General features: G+C 46.0%; 2 protein-coding genes across 4 annotated transcripts in view; both read left to right on the forward strand.

Annotated features, from left to right (window-relative positions):
* Positions 1 to 4,584: 4,584 nt before the first annotated feature.
* LOC108666592 (WD repeat and FYVE domain-containing protein 3) lies at positions 4,585 to 7,364 on the forward strand. The gene is made up of 6 exons (XM_018153498.1): positions 4,585 to 4,681; positions 5,155 to 5,336; positions 5,666 to 5,814; positions 5,966 to 6,149; positions 6,634 to 6,807; positions 7,338 to 7,364. Exons 1-6 carry the CDS (start codon positions 4,585 to 4,587, stop codon positions 7,362 to 7,364), a joined length of 813 nt encoding a protein of 270 aa, XP_018008987.1.
* A 3,438-nt stretch (positions 7,365 to 10,802) lies between these two features.
* Positions 10,803 to 19,580, forward strand: part of LOC108666593 (WD repeat and FYVE domain-containing protein 3) — a 20,749-nt gene continuing 11,971 nt past the window's right edge. Inside the window, exons 1-15 of one of the 3 annotated variants that reach the window (XM_047885457.1) lie at positions 10,803 to 10,913; positions 11,013 to 11,198; positions 12,067 to 12,291; positions 12,483 to 12,657; positions 13,266 to 13,468; positions 14,105 to 14,252; positions 14,921 to 15,044; positions 15,755 to 15,856; positions 16,399 to 16,537; positions 17,223 to 17,402; positions 17,830 to 17,994; positions 18,285 to 18,438; positions 18,585 to 18,737; positions 18,899 to 18,980; positions 19,179 to 19,353. In XM_047885457.1, coding sequence (XP_047741413.1) covers positions 10,860 to 10,913; positions 11,013 to 11,198; positions 12,067 to 12,291; positions 12,483 to 12,657; positions 13,266 to 13,468; positions 14,105 to 14,252; positions 14,921 to 15,044; positions 15,755 to 15,856; positions 16,399 to 16,537; positions 17,223 to 17,402; positions 17,830 to 17,994; positions 18,285 to 18,438; positions 18,585 to 18,737; positions 18,899 to 18,980; positions 19,179 to 19,353 — 2,265 coding nt within the window. In that variant the 5' untranslated portion in view covers positions 10,803 to 10,859. Of the gene's footprint in view, positions 10,914 to 11,012; positions 11,199 to 12,066; positions 12,292 to 12,482; positions 12,658 to 13,265; positions 13,469 to 13,709; positions 13,733 to 14,104; positions 14,253 to 14,920; positions 15,045 to 15,754; positions 15,857 to 16,398; positions 16,538 to 17,222; positions 17,403 to 17,829; positions 17,995 to 18,284; positions 18,439 to 18,584; positions 18,820 to 18,898; positions 18,981 to 19,178; positions 19,354 to 19,580 lie in introns of those variants that run through there. The other 2 variants (XM_047885458.1, XM_047885460.1) reach the window with 2 other exon arrangements.

Below are 19,580 nucleotides of genomic sequence, written 5' to 3' on the forward strand. Positions count from 1 at the left end.
ATTTATGCCTTCAGAAGATCTTGCCAACACATTTGGATTGAAATTATAGCATTTTAGAAATTAATTTGAAATTATTGCAAATTTGAAAGACTGCAAGTGCAAACAGTAAGGATTCCAGTACATTGGATGGACCAGGATGCAGTGAAGCTTGTCCAGAAATCAGTTGTGATGAGTGTAAGTGTTGCAGTTGAATTTTCCAGTAAGGGATATACTATCAGAGTTGCTTGCAGCATTTTCTTATTAAAAATTATACAGTGACGCATCTTGAAAATGGCTGGCAACGTTTTGGGTAGAAATCCATATCTTGCCAATGCTCCTTGCAATCTCTGCACCCTGGGATTTGGTAGGTATTTCATTAATCCCATTTATATATAAGAATGGAAATGTTGCTTTCATTTCAGAATCTGTTCCTGAATACACTTGTGAAACTACGGTAATACTACAGTACTTACTCACTACTTAGTAGGTACTTAAATACCATAATATTACGGTTGGCAATGCCTTATGCCCTTAATACCGGTAGTGGGCAGTGCCGCAGAGGCATAGGCTTTCCCAACTGTAATTCTGTAAAAAAAAGGCAGATGCTTGTTTGCTTTTACTGTGTCAACATGCAAGAGATTTTCCTCCCACAAAATACCTTTTGTGGTGTGCAACTGTGCATTATGTTATTTTCAACTCTTATTGGTGGCTCACTGGCATGATTTGTTATTAATTCGTAAATATTAATTTGTTGTGTTTGACTTGTAGACAAATTGCTAATAAATTAATATTTAGTCTAATTAAAATCTCAAGGTATTGCAACCTTCATTTTTTATTCTTCCAAGTGTAACTTTAATCCCTCCTTTTTTTATCATTTCTATCTTATCTAAAAATGTTGGATTGAAAAAGTGATGGAGGACTTGGAGGTGGATCAAAAATAATATATGAACCTTACTTCTTAGAATTTCATCCTGCCTAGTGCCTAGCACCATTAGCTAGGCAGGATAAAATCTGTACTGTGATAAAAAAATAAAAATGATCTGCAGACTGCACTGTGACAAAAAATGAAAAATTGTACTGTGACAGTGTGAGTTTGTGACCCATTTTGGTTGAGAAACTAAGTAACTATGTCCCCAGGCTGGAATTCTAAAATTTGTGGTTCACATAAAGAAAACGTTCCGCCTTAAAAAAAATGTTACAGGCAACTAGAAACATGTTCGCAGGCTGTCAGAAATTGGCTTCGGTTACGGTAGCTATGATCGTATGAACGTCAAGTCAGGCAACACAGAGAAGGTCCCATGCAAGATTGTTAATTGCGCACTACATAATTTTCCTTTCCTTTGCTATTTTTGAGGATTCATTATAATTATTCCCATATATTCTTAAGTTTGATTAGCGCGGTTTTGCTTAACACGGTAAAACTCGGGGATTTATTAACCGCGTTAATCAAGGGATTGCTGTACGTTGGACGCGTTCAAGCGTTGATTGGATTCTTGTGACTGTTACGTTGGATGCGTTCAAGCGTTGATTGGACTTCTTGTTACTGTAATGCAGGAAAGGAAATCTCCTACTTTTTTGTGAAATTTCGTGGCTCAAAAACCACAATTTTTTTATGACTATGAAATCTTGCGGCTCGCAAGCCCCCGTAATTTGAGTGATTTGGAAATCTCGCGGCTCGTCCACGGCTCGCTAAAATGCCGTGCCTCTACTCCCTACAACACATTGGTACTTAAATTATGCAAATTTACGTCTCTGTAAAGAGTTGAGGTGGCGTATGTCGAGCTAACGTAACACTCACTATATCACATTCACAGATTTCGTGAAGAATCACTGCACGCTGCACCTTCGATACTCGATAGGGTTTTTTTGGGGAATTGGGGTAACATGTAGCTGTAGGGAAACCACGCAGGAAGGACTAAAGAGGAGCAAGGAGGCAGCTGTCAGATACGAACTAACGTTAAAGCATCAAGAGCCGGCCGATCTGGATCTAGCAGCTATGCATCATGCTTTCAGTTGCGTCTAGCCGTAATCTGGAATCGAAAGCAACAACACTACTTAATTCTGCTTGTTAGTCCTTATGTTGTATCATCCGAATTTTAAACCATTTTAGTTCTAAAATATTTGTAGGGAATTTTCTAGTCAGATTTTCAGAATATCAAAATGTTTGCCATCATGATAATTGTTTCCTGCAACTTTGATGATGCGCCAACTAAACAGCGTGGAGTGACTAAGGCACTAGTACGTTGGAGTTGCACCAGGGAAACTACGAAGTTTCATGCCCAGCCGATTTTGTGAATGAAGTGAAGGAAGTTTGCTCCGGCATCTGCTACTTGCACTCTAAGACTAAGATTCTAACCACAGTTAGCAGACTACCAGATGCCACCGCTCATCGATACAAAGAAAAACTAGCTACCTACGATACATTTGCTTAAGTTTATTTGATTTTGTATTTACTTACTTGAAATGTTGAAAGCACTGACACCGTAAGTAAATAGAAGTACATTGGAAATTCCTGAAACGTGCGCGTTTCAGAAACATTTGTTGGATCGTGTTTTATATTTTTGGCATTTCAAATTTTATTTTTATTGTTCTAGTCATGTAGCAGTTAGGAGAGAAGGAATGATATATTCATAAATGTATACAATTTCTCTAATTTATTACTTTTACATATTATTTACAATTAAAAAGTATCAATTTTGTCCTAATTTCAATTTTGTTGTTAAAACAAATGCTTCATACCAAGCATGGGACAGAACGATGTTGCCGGAAGGCATTATTGCTTTTTCTCCACTCAACCCATCTGTGTCATTAACCAATTTTCATACTCAATGCATCCTTTTGTTTCATATTGTTTCAGAACAGAGGTAATAATTAAATTCCATTCAAGCCAAGTTTAATTCAGTAACTAAAATGCTGCCAAGACAGTTGAATGCATCAAGTTAATAGATCAATTGTAGGTTATGCCCTATATACACCAATTTGCCCGCCCTCTCTGCTGTCAATCTATTCCGCTTTGCTGAGTGCACGTGCGAGTGCCTGCTGAACACTGCACTTGTCAACAGCTGCACTTGTGGGAGGCAAGTTCAGTATCTGACTGGCGATTTTTGATAGTTCAGTGGAGCCACACAAGCCAGACCACCAATTCGATGGTGTGGTGTGTTTCACAGCATTCCAGATGTATGGCTTATGAAATAGTTTCTGTTTTGATCGGTAGTCTGCAATCTCTCCAAAAAGTTTGCCACCATTAACACATGGCATGCTAGTTGCAATTTCATCTAGGACTTGGAATGCATCAACCTGTGGAGTCAAGGGTGATATATGAGTCTCAAACTCCCACTATGGTTATAAAAACTGTATCATATACCTAGTTAAATAAAAGATGATGCAATATGCAAGGACGATTTAACAAGCCGCGCGGGACGCGGCGCCGCCTGGCAGCCTGCACCTGCTACGTTTATTGCAAGATGATGCAATAGGCAAGTAGCTATGATGCAATACAAATGACTTCGCTGTCATTCAATGATATTAGGAATTTTAAGATACAGCATAGACCTGTTACCTATCATCCTGTGGCCCTCAGGTAAAGTGATTATGGATTTATTTGCATTTATTTATGTTTTTCTAAAAAAACAATAAAAACATCTTTTTTTTAGGCTGATGTTTTTTATTAAAAAAAATTGTCTTTTATTAAAAAAAACATGAGTGTTTTTTTACGTCGCATCTCTAGCCAAACCAGCTGGTTTTTGGAACGAACCCTTCTTTTCCCAGCATGTATGACAGAAGGCTCCCTTCTCTTGAAAACCGGACACCATACAAAATAGTTGCCGATAATCTAAATGCCATGCACGCCGCTCGGGTGGACTTCTTGAAGAACGAGTCCAGCGAAAAGTTAAGGAGGGCATTGCTGCATCAAGTACAAACATTGGACGTGGATGATCTGGTTAACGGAGATAGTGTGTATTTCAAGCGTCGAGACAGTGATAGATGGCACGGGCCTGGCGTTGTCATCGGAAAAGATGGTAAACAAGTATTGGTGAAGCATGGTGGATCTTACGTGAGAGTACACACCTGCAGACTTCAGTACACGGAACCTGCCAACACTGCAACCTTGCCAGCTGATATCAGAGCTGCACAATCGGCTCCTGAAGCATGCCAGGAACGCACTCACAGTGATACTGCTACAGTGGACTGTGATTCGGACGACGATGATATTGCACAACAGCAGCCAGCTCAACGAAAGGAAGTCATTGATGGCTACATTACTCCTACTCGTAGCAGTGCTTGCAAGCCAAAAATTGGCCAGAAAATTGAATGTTGGCCAAAGCACGGAGGGGATAAATTTTCCGCGACTGTTCTTAGTCGAGCTGGTAAGGCAGGTGGAATATATGACAGCTGCTACAACATCAGACGTGATAATGGTGAGGTGGATTGGGTCGACTTGTGCCGACAAGTTGAAAAATGGCGTACGGTGCCAGAGGAGGCAGAGACTCTCATTACAGTGTGTGATTCACGAACTCGACAAGCCAAGGAAGCAGAGTACAANATCATACCACGGCTCATGAAGTGTTGAGTGTGCAAACGGAGATCCAAATTCGTGCAAGAAGCATGGCAGCATCACTTTTTGTTGCAGCAGCAGCTGTTGAGAAGATTGCCAGTGCTTTTGTAGTTACTGAGCCTCTCAAAAATCCACAAATGGATGGATGTACAACTTATTCTGTTCATTGTTCAATGACCTTGCATTTGCCAAATGTTTTCTTAGTTTGTGATCAAGTTAGCACAAACTATGGTATTTTCAACATATTCTAGAAGATTTTATTCAAGCCTAGCTCTTATTTCAATTGTGACCAGCAATACATTCATTGGTGTGCCAGAAGAACTATGAGTTTTGTTATTTTCACTCATGCTTTTTCAAATATTTTGTGTTAATATCTGATTGGTCTGCGCTGGTGTTGCCGAATGGTTGTGACGTCACGCTTGTTTGGTCGTGAGATGGCTTTGTACGTGCTGCGCTCTGATTGGTTCGGGGAACGCCGGTAGCCTACGTGGCGTGGGCTGGCTGTAACGTGATGCAAGTTGGCGGCAATGCAGTTGGGGAAAGCAGTCTAGCGTTAACCATGATATGGTGAGCATCTTGCGAGCGTGTGCTATTAACAGAAGTGACTGTGGTTTGCCCAGGCTTCTCGGTGGGTGGCCGTGGCGTGGCATGTGGCGAGCTGCGTGATGAGGTATGCCATGTGGCGGGCTTCCAGACCCTGACGAGCCACATGACTAGCCACGTGGCGGTGCCACAGGCGTACTACCTGCTGCTGGCACTCATGCTCGGTCAGCCTGTCAAGACCGCACCTACGCCCGCCAAGGTCTTCAGTATTTAACTGTCATTAGCTGACCATTGAATCATTAGTCATTCTCTAATGATTAATTAAGTTGCAAACTAGGAAATTATCAAATTGAAGAATATTAATTAGTAGGTAATTGTATCAAGTGAAGTGATCCAAATGATAAACGGTTTATAATTTGGTTTTTTGATAGTTATAAACCAAATGTGGGTAATGATATAACGATCATTACCCACTAATCTTTGAAGTATTTAAAATAATTTCTTTACATTAAACGTCTTGGTGCGTGGTGAAATCTTTGAAGTATTTAAAATAATTTCTTAATACTAAACGTCTTCCTGCGTGCGCAGCTGGAGCTGAGCAGCATCTGGTCGTACGTGTTCGGGAGCCCCGTGACAGGCGCGTCGCCCCCGATAGGCAACGTCAGCGGCAGGGCATCGCTGTGCCCTGAGGCCTTCATCACCTTACTGGCCATGATCCGCACCATCATCTCCCCGGGGTGAGTGATGGCCTTCATCACCTTACTGGCCATGATCTGCACTATCATCTCTCCGGGTGAGTCTCCCCGCCATCTCCCCGGGGTTAGTCTGTACTAAGGTGATCTTTCACTACCCATATCCATGAGATTATTCATACCCCTTGCCCCGCAGGTTCGTGGGGCCCCCGTGGCTGGACGCGTGTTCCCGCACGCTGCTGGAGTTGGTTCAGTTCCTGCACCTGCACAACGAAGACCTGGCGCCGGCGCTGCTGACCTGCGACGTGGTCACCGCCCTCGCCCTCACCCTCTTCCCTGCCAACAACGGCGACCTCCTCACCACGCCCCACTCTGACAAGGTGCTCCGCCCCCTCACCACGCCCCACTCTGACAAGGTGCTCCGCCCCCTCACCCTGCCCCACTCTGACAAGGTGCTCCGCCCCCTCACCCTGCCCCACTCTGACAAGGCTATGTGTATAAGAGACAGGTGCTGTACAACANCCCACTCTGACAAGGTCCCCATCAGTAGCTTCATCTATTCAGCACATTCTCTGCCATATTAAGCACATTATGCGCCCTATTCAACACATTATATGCCCTATACGCCCTATTCAGCACATTATACACCCTATTCAGCACATTATACACCCTATTCAGCACATTCTTTCCCCCTATTCATTACATTATACGCCCTATTCAGCACATTATACTCCATATTCAGCACATTATGCGCTATATTCAGCACATTATACATTACTTCATCAACATTGCCCACGCTATTCAGTGTGTAGCTCCCGAATAGGTGTATTCATAGTGTGTATTAATTCATTGATGTTGCCGCAGAGAGGCAACCTGCTGAGCGACATGGAGGTGGTGTGCCCCGGGCGAGGCTGTAAGTCCCTCACGCAACACCCTGCCAGGAGGGACGTGGTGGCGCTCCTCGAACGCCTTGTGCTCGACTCTCTCCTCATGCCGCCCCCCAATAAACCCCCACACGTCATTGACTTCATTCTCGATGTAAGCAACTTGGAAAAAAAATAGTTTTTTTCCTGTCACTGAGCGCAGAAATTTGTCCTGCTTAAACCAAACCGTAGCAAGGATTTTCTCGAGAGTTGAACAAACTTTTTTTTTCCTGTCACTGAGTGCAGAAATTTGTTATTAAAGTCCTGCTTAAATCAAGCCGCATATTCAGCAAGGATTTTTCGAGAGCCTGCCAAGATATATTGTGTTAGAGCTGCCATATTTTTGACTGATGGAAAGCCTCCCTGACTTGTATTTACCCTATATTTTATTCAGTTCTAACAATGTTTTGACATATTGATCCTTTTCTCTTGATTTATCGTTTTTTCTTTCTGCTTCAAGCAGATATTCTTCATCTGAATTTTGATTTCATTTAATTTCCTTCAATCCTTCTTTTCCCTCCTGCTCTCTTCTTGGGCCACATTCCACCCCCAGGCGCCCCCCGATGAGTGCGGCCCATGACTCACTTTTCGCCCCCCAGGCGCCCCCCGAAAAGTGCGGCTCATGACTCACTTTTCGCCCCCCAGGCGCCCCCCGAAGAGTGCGGCTCATGACTCACTTTTCAACCCCACTCTGACAAGGTGCTCCGCCCTCTCACCCGGCCCCACTCTGGCAAGGTCCCCATCAGTAGCTTCATCTATTCAGCACATTCTCTGCCATACTCAGCGATATACGCCCTATTCAGCACATTATACGCCCTATACGCCATATTCAGCACATTATACGCCCCATTCAGCACATTATACGCCCCTATTCAGCACATTATACGCCCTATTCATCAATATTCCCCACGCTATTCAGTGTGTAGCTCCTGAATAGGTGTATTCATAGTGTGTATTAATTCATTGATGTTGCCACCGTATTTTTCACTGCATGCGTCTCCATTTTCCCAGCATTTTCTCATTTATGGAAAAAAATGCACTATTGTGCTCGCCATGTCCGTCTGTCTGTCCGTCCGTGACTTCACGTTTTCGTCGACGAGAAAATGCGCTCTCTGTCACTCACTGCTGTGAGTACTGAGTTATATTTTTCCAGCATTTATCTTCCTTCATCTTCGCGCTGTTAGATACACACCCATGCACACATTCCGTGGCTTCACTTAAACATTTTGCACAATGAATGAAAAAATTGTATTATAAACTTTATATTACGTGCGAAAACTTGAAACCCTATCACGAGCTTAACAGGAAATGAAATAACTATGGTATAAATCGTAACAGTCTTGAGTGTATATTGTATATACATGTATGTCTCTTTAGTGTATATTCATATAGTTTTTGAGTGTATATTTTAAATTTGTCTCTTTTTCTGCGGTTCGTTACCTGAATGCATATTGTTCCGGTTACCTGCCCTCTGGTAACTTGATGAACTATATGACATCAGCAATTTCTTACTTTACCTACATGGCAAGTGACCTTTAAATAACGTTATTTATACGTTATTTATACTAAATTAACTCGTAATAAGCATTATTCTAACATCATTTGACTGGAGGTTAATTACTATGCTGTTATTTGCATTGTTCATTGTCTATCTTTGATTATTAATGATGAGTTAATTTGCATTATTATTATGTATCTGTCTGATTATTAATGATGAGTTAATTTGCATTATTATTATGTATCTGTCTGATTATTAATGATGAGTTAATTTCGATTATTATTATGTATCTGCTTCATTAATAATGATGAGTTGACACCTGAACCCTGTACGAGCAGGTACCTGCTGCAGCCCATCGCCATCGAGATCTTCTCGTCGGACGGCCGCAACTTCCTGCTCGCCTTCCCCAAGGCCAAGGAGCGCAACAAGGTCTATCAGAGGTCTGTTGATTACCTATGTTACCCTCTGTCAAGCAGTTACCTCCTGGCCTCAGTTACCCCTGCCTCTAAGTTACCCTCCGCTGTCTAGTTACTTCCTGTCCTCAGTTACCCTCCGCCATGCAGTTACCTCCTGTCCTCAGTTACCCTCCGCCATGCAGTTACCTCCTGTCCTCAGTTACCCTCCGCCATGCAGTTACCTCCTGTCCTCAGTTACCCTCCGCCATGCAGTTACCTCCTGTCCTCAGTTACCCTCCGCCATGCAGTTACCTCCTGTCCTCAGTTACCCTCCGCCATGCAGTTACCTCCTGTCCTCAGTTACCCTCCGCCATGCAGTTACCTCCTGTCCTCAGTTACCCTCCGCCATGCAGTTACCTCCTGTCCTCAGTTACCCTCCGCCATGCAGTTACCTCCTGTCCTCAGTTACCCTCCGCCATGCAGTTACCTCCTGTCCTCAGTTACCCTCCGCCATGCAGTTACCTCCTGTCCTCAGNGTATAGAATATCATAATATGATCATGTATCATCAATACATCAATGTATTCATGTATAATTCAATGCCCTCAATATCAATGTATTCATGTAGAATTCAATGCCCTCAATATGCCCATCACCACCATGACATTAATCAATGTATAATTCATATGCCCTCAATCTCTCGTCAATCATTCCTTAAATGATGCCGACAGATAATGACCATAAATATTCCATTATTTGATGCCTTCATAATGCCCTTAATCTGTTCTTCCTCTAATGCCCTAAATCATCCCTCAATTTCTTCTTTACCTGCCTTCACTTGGCCTCTTATTTAGCGTTAATGTAGCCTTCCTTATTGATATGTGACCGTGTCTCAGTTATTCGCTCAATTTTGATTATCTTAGATTGAATTATTAGTTATGTACCATTTAAGACTTTGAATTGCTGGTCTCTATTTTTTCATTCGCCCAGAATGATTCACCGAAGTGATCATGCTGTTTTTTCACGTCTTCCTTCACACTCACTGAAATTATTGAGATTTCGTCCAAATGTGATGCAGTTTTGCCTTTACGTTTGTCATTCTTACCAAGTTTGGTCCAGTAAAAATTCGTGTATCAGTGCTACACGCAGGAAGTGTGTCACTATTAGGACAATGTTACTAACGTATTTACGTGAGTGCAGCACGGACTTCACGTCACGGACCGTATGGCACGATTAGGACAATATTACTAACGTATTTACATGAGTGCAGCACGGACTTCACGTCACGGACCGTATGGCACGATTAGGACAATATTACTAACGTATTTACATGAGTGCAGCACGGACTTCACGTCACGGACCGTATGGCACGATTAGGACAATATTACTAACGTATTTACATGAGTGCAGCACGGACTTCACGTCACGGACCGTATGGCACGATTAGGACAATATTACTAACGTATTTACATGAGTGCAGCACGGACTTCACGTCACGGACCGTATGGCACGATTAGGACAATATTACTAACGTATTTACATGAGTGCAGCACGGACTTCACGTCACGGACCGTATGGCACGATTAGGACAATATTACTAACGTATTTACATGAGTGCAGCACGGACTNACCTGTCTCTTATACACATCTAGATGTGTATAAGAGACAGGTATTATTCTTATTATTCCTTTATAAAGGGCTCTATGAGTGCTTGACGATAACCCCCATCATGACAACGATGGGGATTATTAGTTACACGCTTTGTGTGTTATTAATGTTGTGTTACATACCTTGCATGTTACTTGTTACATGCTTCACATGTTACGGTACTTGTTACGTGCCACATGTTACTAAAGTTTTATAACGCGAATCATATCGTGCCCTTATTTAACGTGTTTAACACGAATATTTTTCCATGTGTCGCCCTATGCTGACATGTTACTTGTTACATGCCCCACATGTTACTAAAGTTTTATAACGCGAATCATATCCTGCCCTTTTTAACGTGTTTAACACGAGTATTTTATTAATGTATCGCCGTATGGTGCAGGTGTTCAAGTTATATTTTATTAATTTCTTGCCGTATGCCGCAGGTGTTCAAGGCGTATTAATGTGTGGCCGTATGCCGCAGGTGTTCAAGGTGTCACTGAGCGTGTCGGGCAGCAGTTCGCGCGCCCCGGACCTGGAGAGCGTACGGCTGCAGGTGACCGAGACCGCCAACAAGCTGTGGCTCGTCTTCCTCGAGAACGAGAGGAAGCAGAACTACACTACACGCATGATGCCCTGGGACATGCCCACGCACTTCCACACTGTCACCAACGTCAGCAAGGTGAACCGCAGTTATTTCTTAATAAGAGCCCTTATGGCTGCTTGACGTAAGTAATATAAAAGGATGATTCGCATTATTTGTAACATTGCTCTCCTGCAGAAGCTGCAGAAGGTGACGGGGGGCCTGAGTCGTCTGGCGTCGCGCACCAAAAGTCGTCGTGACGACAGCGTCGTCGCCCGCAAGCCCCTTGTCAACCTCAGCCCCGTCGAGGTCCTTCGTCAGACGAGCGTGCACGTCGCCCTCGTCAGGGAGCTCGTCGCCCTGCAGCACTCGCAGCAGATCCAGGTAAGGGGACCCCACCTACGCCCCTTGAGGGCCTCATGCGATGGGACCTCTTACAGGAGGACATATCGCGAGATGACCTCTCACAAGAGAACTTCTCTCACGATAGGACCTCTCACAAGAGAACTTCTCTCACGAGAGGACGTCTCCCGAGAGGACGTCTCACGAGAGGACGTCTCACAAGAGAACTTCTCTCACGAGACCACCTCTCACAAGAGAACTTCTCTCACGAGAGGACGTCTCCCGAGAGGACGTCTCACGAGAGGACGTCTCACAAGAGAACTTCTCTCGAGAGAGGACGTCTCACAAGAGAACTTCTCTCGCGAGACCACCTCTCACAAGAGAACTCTCACGAGAGGACGTCTAACGAAAGGACGTCTCACGAGAGAACNGACCTACCAAGATACTGGTTCATAATAGTGCCTGGATAATGTTTGTCATGTTTGTCCACAGAAACAAGAGGACCTACCAAGATACTGGTTCATAAAAGTGCCTGGATAATGTTTGTTATGTTTGCCCACAGAAACAAGAGGACCTATCAAGATACTGGTTCTTAATAGTGCCTGGATAATGTTTGTCCTGTTTGTCCGCAGAAACAAGAGGACCTATCAAGATACTGGTTTATAATAGTGCCTGGATAATATTTGTCATGTTTGTCCACAGAAACAAGAGGACCTATCAAGATACTGGTTCATAATAGTGCCTGGATAATGTTTGTCATGTTTGTCCACAGAAACAAGGACCTATCAAGATACTGGTTCATAATAGTGCCTGGATAATGTTTGTCATGTTTGTCCACAGAAACAAGAGGACCTATCAAGATACTGGTTCATAATAGTGCCTGGATAATGTTTGTCATGTTTGTCCACAGAAACAAGAGGACTTATCAAGATACTGGTGGGGCGTGTGGGAGAAGGAGGAGCGTGAGCTGACCCGAGAGCGGGGGTTGTGGGGGCCACTATCCCCCAGCCACCTGGACAAGTGGATGTTGGATGCCACCGAAGGTCCCTGTAGGATGAGGAAGAAGATGGTCGCTAACCCGCTCTTCTACCTCCACTACCCGCCCTACAAAGCCATCAGCGAGCTCGAACAAGGAGTAAGAATGGCATAGCTTTTGCCGTCATTGGTCTCCATTTTCATATCTTTGTTCGTTTCGTTCATGTTTTCAGTTCGTTCATACTTTCGTCTCGTTCATATTTTAGTTTCGTTCTGAACATATAATGTAATGACTCGAAATTATTTTCTCTGATAAATTCTAGACAAACTTGTTTGGCTTCATCCCTGCAGAGGCTGAGCAAGTACAAGATGGCGAGCAGCTTCCACAGTGAGGAATACATGAGGAAGCGCCGCCCCTTAGGGCTGGCCTGCAGGGACCAGGAGACCGGCCCCCAGTCCCCCATGTCAGCCCCCAAGCCCGTCACCCTCGTCGAGTCATACGTCGGCAAGGACGTCACAGAGATGGGTGAGATCAACCTGCGACAAAGAAGGAGTCTTGAGTATTATGGCTCACAAAACCAATGATGATTTAGCTGGGTTACTCGTTTGATCTAGAAATGGCAGTCCAGTTACCCGTGGACATGTCTCTTTGTATATCAAAAGTACTAGCGTTAATTATAAGAGCTTTATTCAACTATCACTGCTTCGTTGTTATTATCATGTCTCAATAAATGAATACGCACCTTGAAAGTGTTGTCGGATTGTGGAGGTGAATGTCAGCTTCATTTGTGAAGCCGTCAGCATACCAGTCAGCCGTCACGGCTTTCTTAGACCCTGACTAACAAGGAATCGAGCGACCAATTCAGTGAAATGCTCGGCAGTTTTCAACCCCATTCACTTCCATCACCGGCGGCAAATCCTCATGCTTAACCCATCGTACGAGTACTTCAATTGCCCAGGACCTGCTTATTAACTTTGGGATAAATCAACCCCCAACACTTCTTAACACTCTTCTGCTCACACTTCTGCAGCTCTGTACTAACCCACACTAATCTGCATCAGGCTTGCGCCATTGCACCATTTTAAGGCTTGCGTTTTTCTTACTTTGAATTAAGCGGACAATTGTTCCCCCAGACGTGTCGGGGCTGAAGGGCCGTAGGCCCCCCGTGTCGGGCGACTCTGGGGACGCGTCCATCCCCAACGAGGACGATGGCGACCCCAGCGAGCTGCTCGACTCGGGGATTGGTTTGTCCGAGCACACGTCATCCCAGCAGCCCGATGATGTCTACACGCCTGATAACCAGTCCCTTATCAGGCTCCTCGAGCACGATGATAAGGTGATAACCAGTCCCTTATCAGGCTCCTCGAGCACGACGATAAGGTGATAACCAGTCCCTTATCAGGCTCCTCGAGCACGACGATAAGGTGATAACCAGTCTCTTATCAGGCTCCTCGAGCACGATGATAAGGTGATAACCAGTCCCTTATCAGGCTCTTCGAGCACGATGATAAGGTGATAACCAGTCTCTTATCAGGCTCCTCGAGCACGACGATAAGGTGATAACTAGTCTCTTATCAGGCTCCTCGAGCACGATGATAAGGTGATAACCATGTCATTTCCATCATCATATAAACCTAGGCTCCGTTCAAGTTTGTCTATTTTTAAAGATTATTCACTAAACAAGCTTATTCTCAATCAAGCTTGATCACTTATTCTAATTTGGTAACGGTAGGTTACCAAATAGCATGGTCCCAGGTATCTCGGTAACATCTCATTACCGTCTCAGGTACCTTATTAACATCTCATTACCGTCTCAGGTACCTTATTAACATCTCATTACCGTCCCAGGTACCTTATTAACATCTCATTACCGTCTCAGGTACCTTAATAACATCTCATTACCGTCTCAGGTACCTTATTAACATCTCATTACCGTCTCCGGTACCTCATTAACATCTCATTACCGTCCCAGGTGAGCCACATGTTCCGCTGTGCGCGCATCCAGGGGCTGGACACGACGGAGGCGCTGCTGCTGTTCGGGCGGGAGCACTTCTACATCGTGGACGGCTTCACGCTCCTCAAGTCTCGGGAGATCCGAGACATAGAGTCTCTGCCCCCTGGTGGGTTATTTTAGTGTGTTATTAGCTCCTATATTTCTTTGTTTACGTATAACATTGTCATGTTTCTTTGTTACATTGTCATGTTTCCTTAGACCCTTTATTTCTTACTGTCTGCCTATATAGGCGACGATGTGGTCTATCGACGACTATATACGTATAGTCGTCTGCTAAGTCTCTTTATTGCTTTGACTACACTCCGAGAAATTAGTGAGACTTTGTACAATTAACGATGCACTTTTTTGCCTCTAATAGTGGGTCATCCTGACTCACTTGAGCCCAGCTAAAGGGCGTATTAATGCTCGTGATGTGGGTAAAAAGTATGTCATTGTCACTTCTTGGACAATGTAACATTCAATTTCCTGATTATATGGATTGAGTTTATATAATCAGGAAATATGGATGTGAGTTTAAAAGTGGCTGCTTATATAGATTTCGATCATAATATTTTCCTTGAAGCAACTAAGACTTGGTGCTGAGTATACGTCTTCTGAGGTGCTAAGGCTGAGTGTGCTGATGTTGTGTGAGGTGAGGTGTTAAACTGTTAATATGTATGGTGAGGTGCCAAGGCTAAGGACGAGTGTGCTAAGGCTGAGTGTGCTAAGGCTGAGTGTGCTAAGGCTGAGTGTGCTAAGGCTAAGTGTGCTGAGGCTTTACTGTTGATGTTGCAGGGAGCCACGAGCCCGTGATCCCCTCTGCAACAAGCGGGGGTTGGACCCCAGCAGGAGGGGCGCAAGACCCCCACGCCTGCTACAAGCTCCACTACGACGACATCAGGGAGGCCCTCCAGCGCAGGTGCTGCGCCGCGTCCCGTGGATGCCACGCTCTGTGGCAGCTTTATTCTGTATTCTTATCTCACTTCAATCTTATCCTTCATTATTCCCCGTATTTTTCACTGCATGCGTCTTCATTTTCCAGCATTTATCTTTCTTCGTCTTCCGCGCTGCTAGATACACACCCATGCACACATTCCGTGGCTTCACTTAAACATTTTGCACTATGAATGAAAAAATTATATTATAAACTTTATATTACGTGCAAAAACTTGAAACCCCTATCACGAGCTTAGCGAGAAATGAAATGAATATGGTATAAATCATAAGTCTTGAGTGTATATTGTATATATGTCTCTTTAGTGTATATGCATATAGTTTTTGAGTGTATATTATAAATTTGTCTCTTTTTCTGGCGGTTCGTTACCTGAATGCATATTGTTCCGGTTACCTGCCCTCTGGTAACTTAATGAACTATATGCCATGAGCAATTTCTTACTTTCCCAACAAGGCAAGTGACGTTTAAATAACGTTATTTAAACGTTGTTTATGCTAAATTAACTCGTAATAAGCATTATTCTAACATCATTTGACTGGAGGTTAATTACTATGCTGTTATTTGCATTGTTCATTGTGTATGTTTGATTATTAATGATGAGTTAAGTTGCATTATTATTATGTATCTGTTTTTATTATTAATAATGAGTTAGCACGTGAACCCTGTAAGTGCAGGTACCTGCTACAGCCCATCGCCATCGAGATCTTCTCGTCGGACGGCCGCAACTTCCTGCTCGCCTTCCCCAAGGCCAAGGAGCGCAACAAGGTCTATCAGAGGTAGGTTAATTACCCACGTTACCCTCCATCCTAAAGTTACCCTCCGCCAGTAGTTACCTCCTGTCCTCAGTTACCCCTGCCCTTAAGTTGTCCACCGCTACTCAGTTACCCCTGCCCCTAAGTTACCCTCAGCTACTCAGTTACCACTGTCCTTAAGTTACCCTCAGCTACTCAGTTACCCCTGCCCTTAAGTTACCCTCAGCTACTCAGTTACCCCTGCCCCTAAGTTACCCTCAGCTACTCAGTTAACCTCCGCTACTCAGTTACCCCTGCCCCTAAGTTATCCTCGGCTACTCAGTTACCCCTGTCCCTAAGCTACCCTCAGCTACTCAGTTACCCTCGCTCCTAATACCCTCAGATCCTCTGTCCCGGTTACCCTCCATCAGATTCTCCCCCACTTACCTTTGTTCTTCAGTTGCCCCCTCTCCTCCCATGTCTATAAAGGTAATTCCGCTCACCACCCTCACCTCATCACTGCCTCACAGTGCCTCACCATGCCTCACATGTCTCACCATGCCTCACAATGCCTCACCATGCTGCAGGCTGCTGGTGGTGTGCACGGGTCTCGCTGACTCAGCTCACCAGTCAGTGGAGGGGCAGCGGCGCTCAGCGAGCGTCGAGCAGACGGGCGGCCTCTTCAGCTCACTCATAGGCGAGACGTCCGTCACGCACAGATGGGTGGTACGTTATTAGGGTGGTACGTTAACGGGGGGTACATCACGCACAGATGGGTGGTACGTTAACGGGGGGTACGTTGGGTGTCGTACGTCACTCACAGATGGGTGGTACGGGGGTGGGATGGGTGGTACCCTAATAGGGTGGTACGTTATTAGGGGGGTACGTTGGGTGCTGATGGGTGGTACGTTAACGGGGAGTACGTTGGGTGTGGTACATCACGTACAGATGGGTGGTACGTTGACGGGGGTACGTCATGCACAGATGGGTGGTACGTTGACGGGGGCGTATGTTGGGTGTGGTACGTCACGCACAGATGGGTGGTACGTTGACGGGGGTACGTCACGTGCTGATGGGTGGTACGTTGGGTGTGGTACGTCACGCACAGATGGGTGGTACGTTAACGGGGGTACGTTGACGGGGTACGTCACGTGCTGATGGGTGGTACGTTAACAGGGGTACGCTGCTTACAGGTGGGTGGTACGTTAATATGGGTGCGGGCTAATGGGTGGTACATCGCGAACAGCTGAGAATCAAATTCACGAATTCAATTTCAAGTTTCTGGACTCTGGATAGCTCCTGCGCCTGACTGAACCTTGTCCTGAAACGAAATGAACCTGAATGAACTTTAACCAAGCTGGTCCGTGATAAACCTTGCTCCTGACCCCGCCTCTATACCTGCCGTGTACAGCGCGGGGAGATCAGCAACTTCCAGTACCTGATGCACCTGAACACGCTCGCGGGGCGCTCCTACAACGACCTCATGCAGTACCCCATCTTCCCCTGGGTCCTGGCTGACTACGAGTCCTCCTCCCTCGACTTCAGCAACCCCGCCACCTTCAGGGACCTCACCAAGCCCATGGGCGCCCAGGTACGTGACCCCGCCACCTTCAGGGACCTCAGCAAGCCCATGGGCGCCCAGGTAAGGGCGCCCAGGTACGTGACGCCGCCACCTTCAGGGACCTCACCAAGCCCATGGGCGCCCAGGTACGTGACGCCGCCACCATCAGGGACCTCACCAAGCCGATGGGCGCCCAGGTACGTGAGGCCCCCACCTTACGATGATGTATTTTTTATTATGTTGATGACGTCCTGCTACGTCTGGTGACGCGATTCGACTTGAATAGGTTTCATATTTTACCTAGACTCGTGTTGAGCCTTCATGTCTGAAGCGCAGTCCCTTGTACAACAATACAATGAACCTCCTCAACCTCACCACTAACACAAGACCTCCCTTTAATGACATTATTAAGCCCCAAATCCTCACCTTGATAACCCCTCACCCCCATACCACGCAGACCCCCGACCGTCTGGAGCAGTTCCGTAAGCGGTACCGGGAGTGGGACGATCCCTCGGGGGAGACACCCCCTTACCACTACGGCACCCACTACTCCTCCGCCATGATCGTGTCGTCCTACCTCGTCAGGATGGAGCCATTCACCCAGCACTTCCTCAGACTACAGGTGAGGAACCCGCACTAATCCTGCCAGACTGTGGCAACAGTAGCTAATGTAATAATATACAGTAATATTAATGTCTATCATTGATGTATAGACTGGTATGATGAGAGCCATCGTTAATGCCCCATGCTGCTCTGGGCGGGTACTTCAGCCTGGCATTAAGGTCCCAGCGTGTTTCGTGCGCACTCATAAACTTTTTCTTAGTTCCCTTAAATTGTAACTTGCCCACAAAGCGACACGATAATCTTCTTTTAGAAATAAAAATGGTAATAATAATAATAATACTCGCTCAGGGTGGTCACTTCGACCTGGCGGACCGCATGTTCCACAGCCTGAAGGAGGCGTGGCTGTCGGCCTCCCGCAACAACATGGCCGACATCAAGGAACTTATTCCTGAGTTCTTCTACTTGCCGGAGTTCTTGGAGAACTCCAATCAGTTTGATCTCGGTGAGTTCCTCAGGATGTTTTTCCTGCGCAATTGAATGAATCATTGTTTATCAGGAAGTATAGTGCGCGACTACAGAGACACTAAGCATCTCTGACGCTCCCCTCACCACAGAGACACTAAGCTTCTCTGCCCCACCCCTGTGCAGGCATCAAGCAGAGCGGGGTGCAGCTGGACGACGTGATCCTGCCGCCGTGGGCTAAGGGCGACGCGCGGGAGTTCATCCGGCAGCACCGCGCGGCGCTGGAGAGCGACCACGTGTCCCAGCGCCTGCACCACTGGATCGACCTCATCTTCGGCTGCAAGCAGCAGGGACAGCAGGCCGTTGAGGCCGTCAATGTCTTCCATCATCTCTTCTACGAGGGCAACGTCGACATATATAGGTGGGGGGAGGGAGGGTTGTGACATATGTAGGTGACAGGAGGGAGGGTGATGATATATTGGTGACGGTAGGGAGAGTAGTCAAGCAGCAGGGCCAGCAGGCCGTTGAGGCCGTCAATGTCTTCCATCACCTCTTCTACGAGGGCAACGTCGACATATATAGGTCAGGGTAATTACATATGTAGGTGAGGGGACTGGGGAGTGAGGGTAATGGCATGTATAGGTGAGGAGAGTGATGGTAATGACATATATAGTAGAGAGGAGTGAGGGCAGCAACATTATAGGTGAGGGAAGTGAGGGTAATGACGTCACATTAATGAGGTAATGACCATTACTCTAACACTTAATGGCGTATGTGCAGTATTGACGACCCGCTGAAGCAGAAGGCCACCATCGGCTTCATCAACAACTTTGGCCAGATCCCGAAGCAGCTCTTCAGGCGCCCCCACCCCTGCAAGAAGCTCGGGGGCCAGCGTTCCTCCATCATGGACGCCTCCCCCCTCGTGCAGGCCCCCGCCGTCACCCCCAGGGACAAGGTAGGTCCCCCTGCTGTCACCCCCAGGGACATGGTAGGTCCCCTGCTGTCACCCCCAGGGATAAGGTAGGTCTCCTGCTGTCACCCCCAGGGACAAGGTAGGTCCCCTGCTGTCACCCCCAGGGACAAGGTAGGTCCCCTGCTGTCACCCCCAGGGACAAGGTAGGTCCCCTGCTGTCACCCCCAGGGACAAGGTAGGTCCCCTGCTGTCACCCCCAGGGACAAGGT

Source organism: Hyalella azteca, unplaced genomic scaffold, assembly GCF_000764305.2.
Source record: "Hyalella azteca isolate HAZT.00-mixed unplaced genomic scaffold, Hazt_2.0.2 contig17974, whole genome shotgun sequence".
Lineage (NCBI taxonomy): Eukaryota > Metazoa > Arthropoda > Malacostraca > Amphipoda > Hyalellidae > Hyalella > Hyalella azteca.

Coding starts and splice junctions, on each gene's coding strand:
- LOC108666592 (XM_018153498.1), top strand. CDS start 4,585: ATGGCAGCATCACTTTTTGTTGCAGCAGCAGCTGTTGAGAAGATTGCC. Junction 5,337..5,665: donor CCGCACCTACGCCCGCCAAG/GTCTTCAGTATT, acceptor CTGCGTGCGCAG/CTGGAGCTGAGCAGCATCTG. Junction 5,815..5,965: donor CGCACCATCATCTCCCCGGG/GTGAGTGATGGC, acceptor CTTGCCCCGCAG/GTTCGTGGGGCCCCCGTGGC.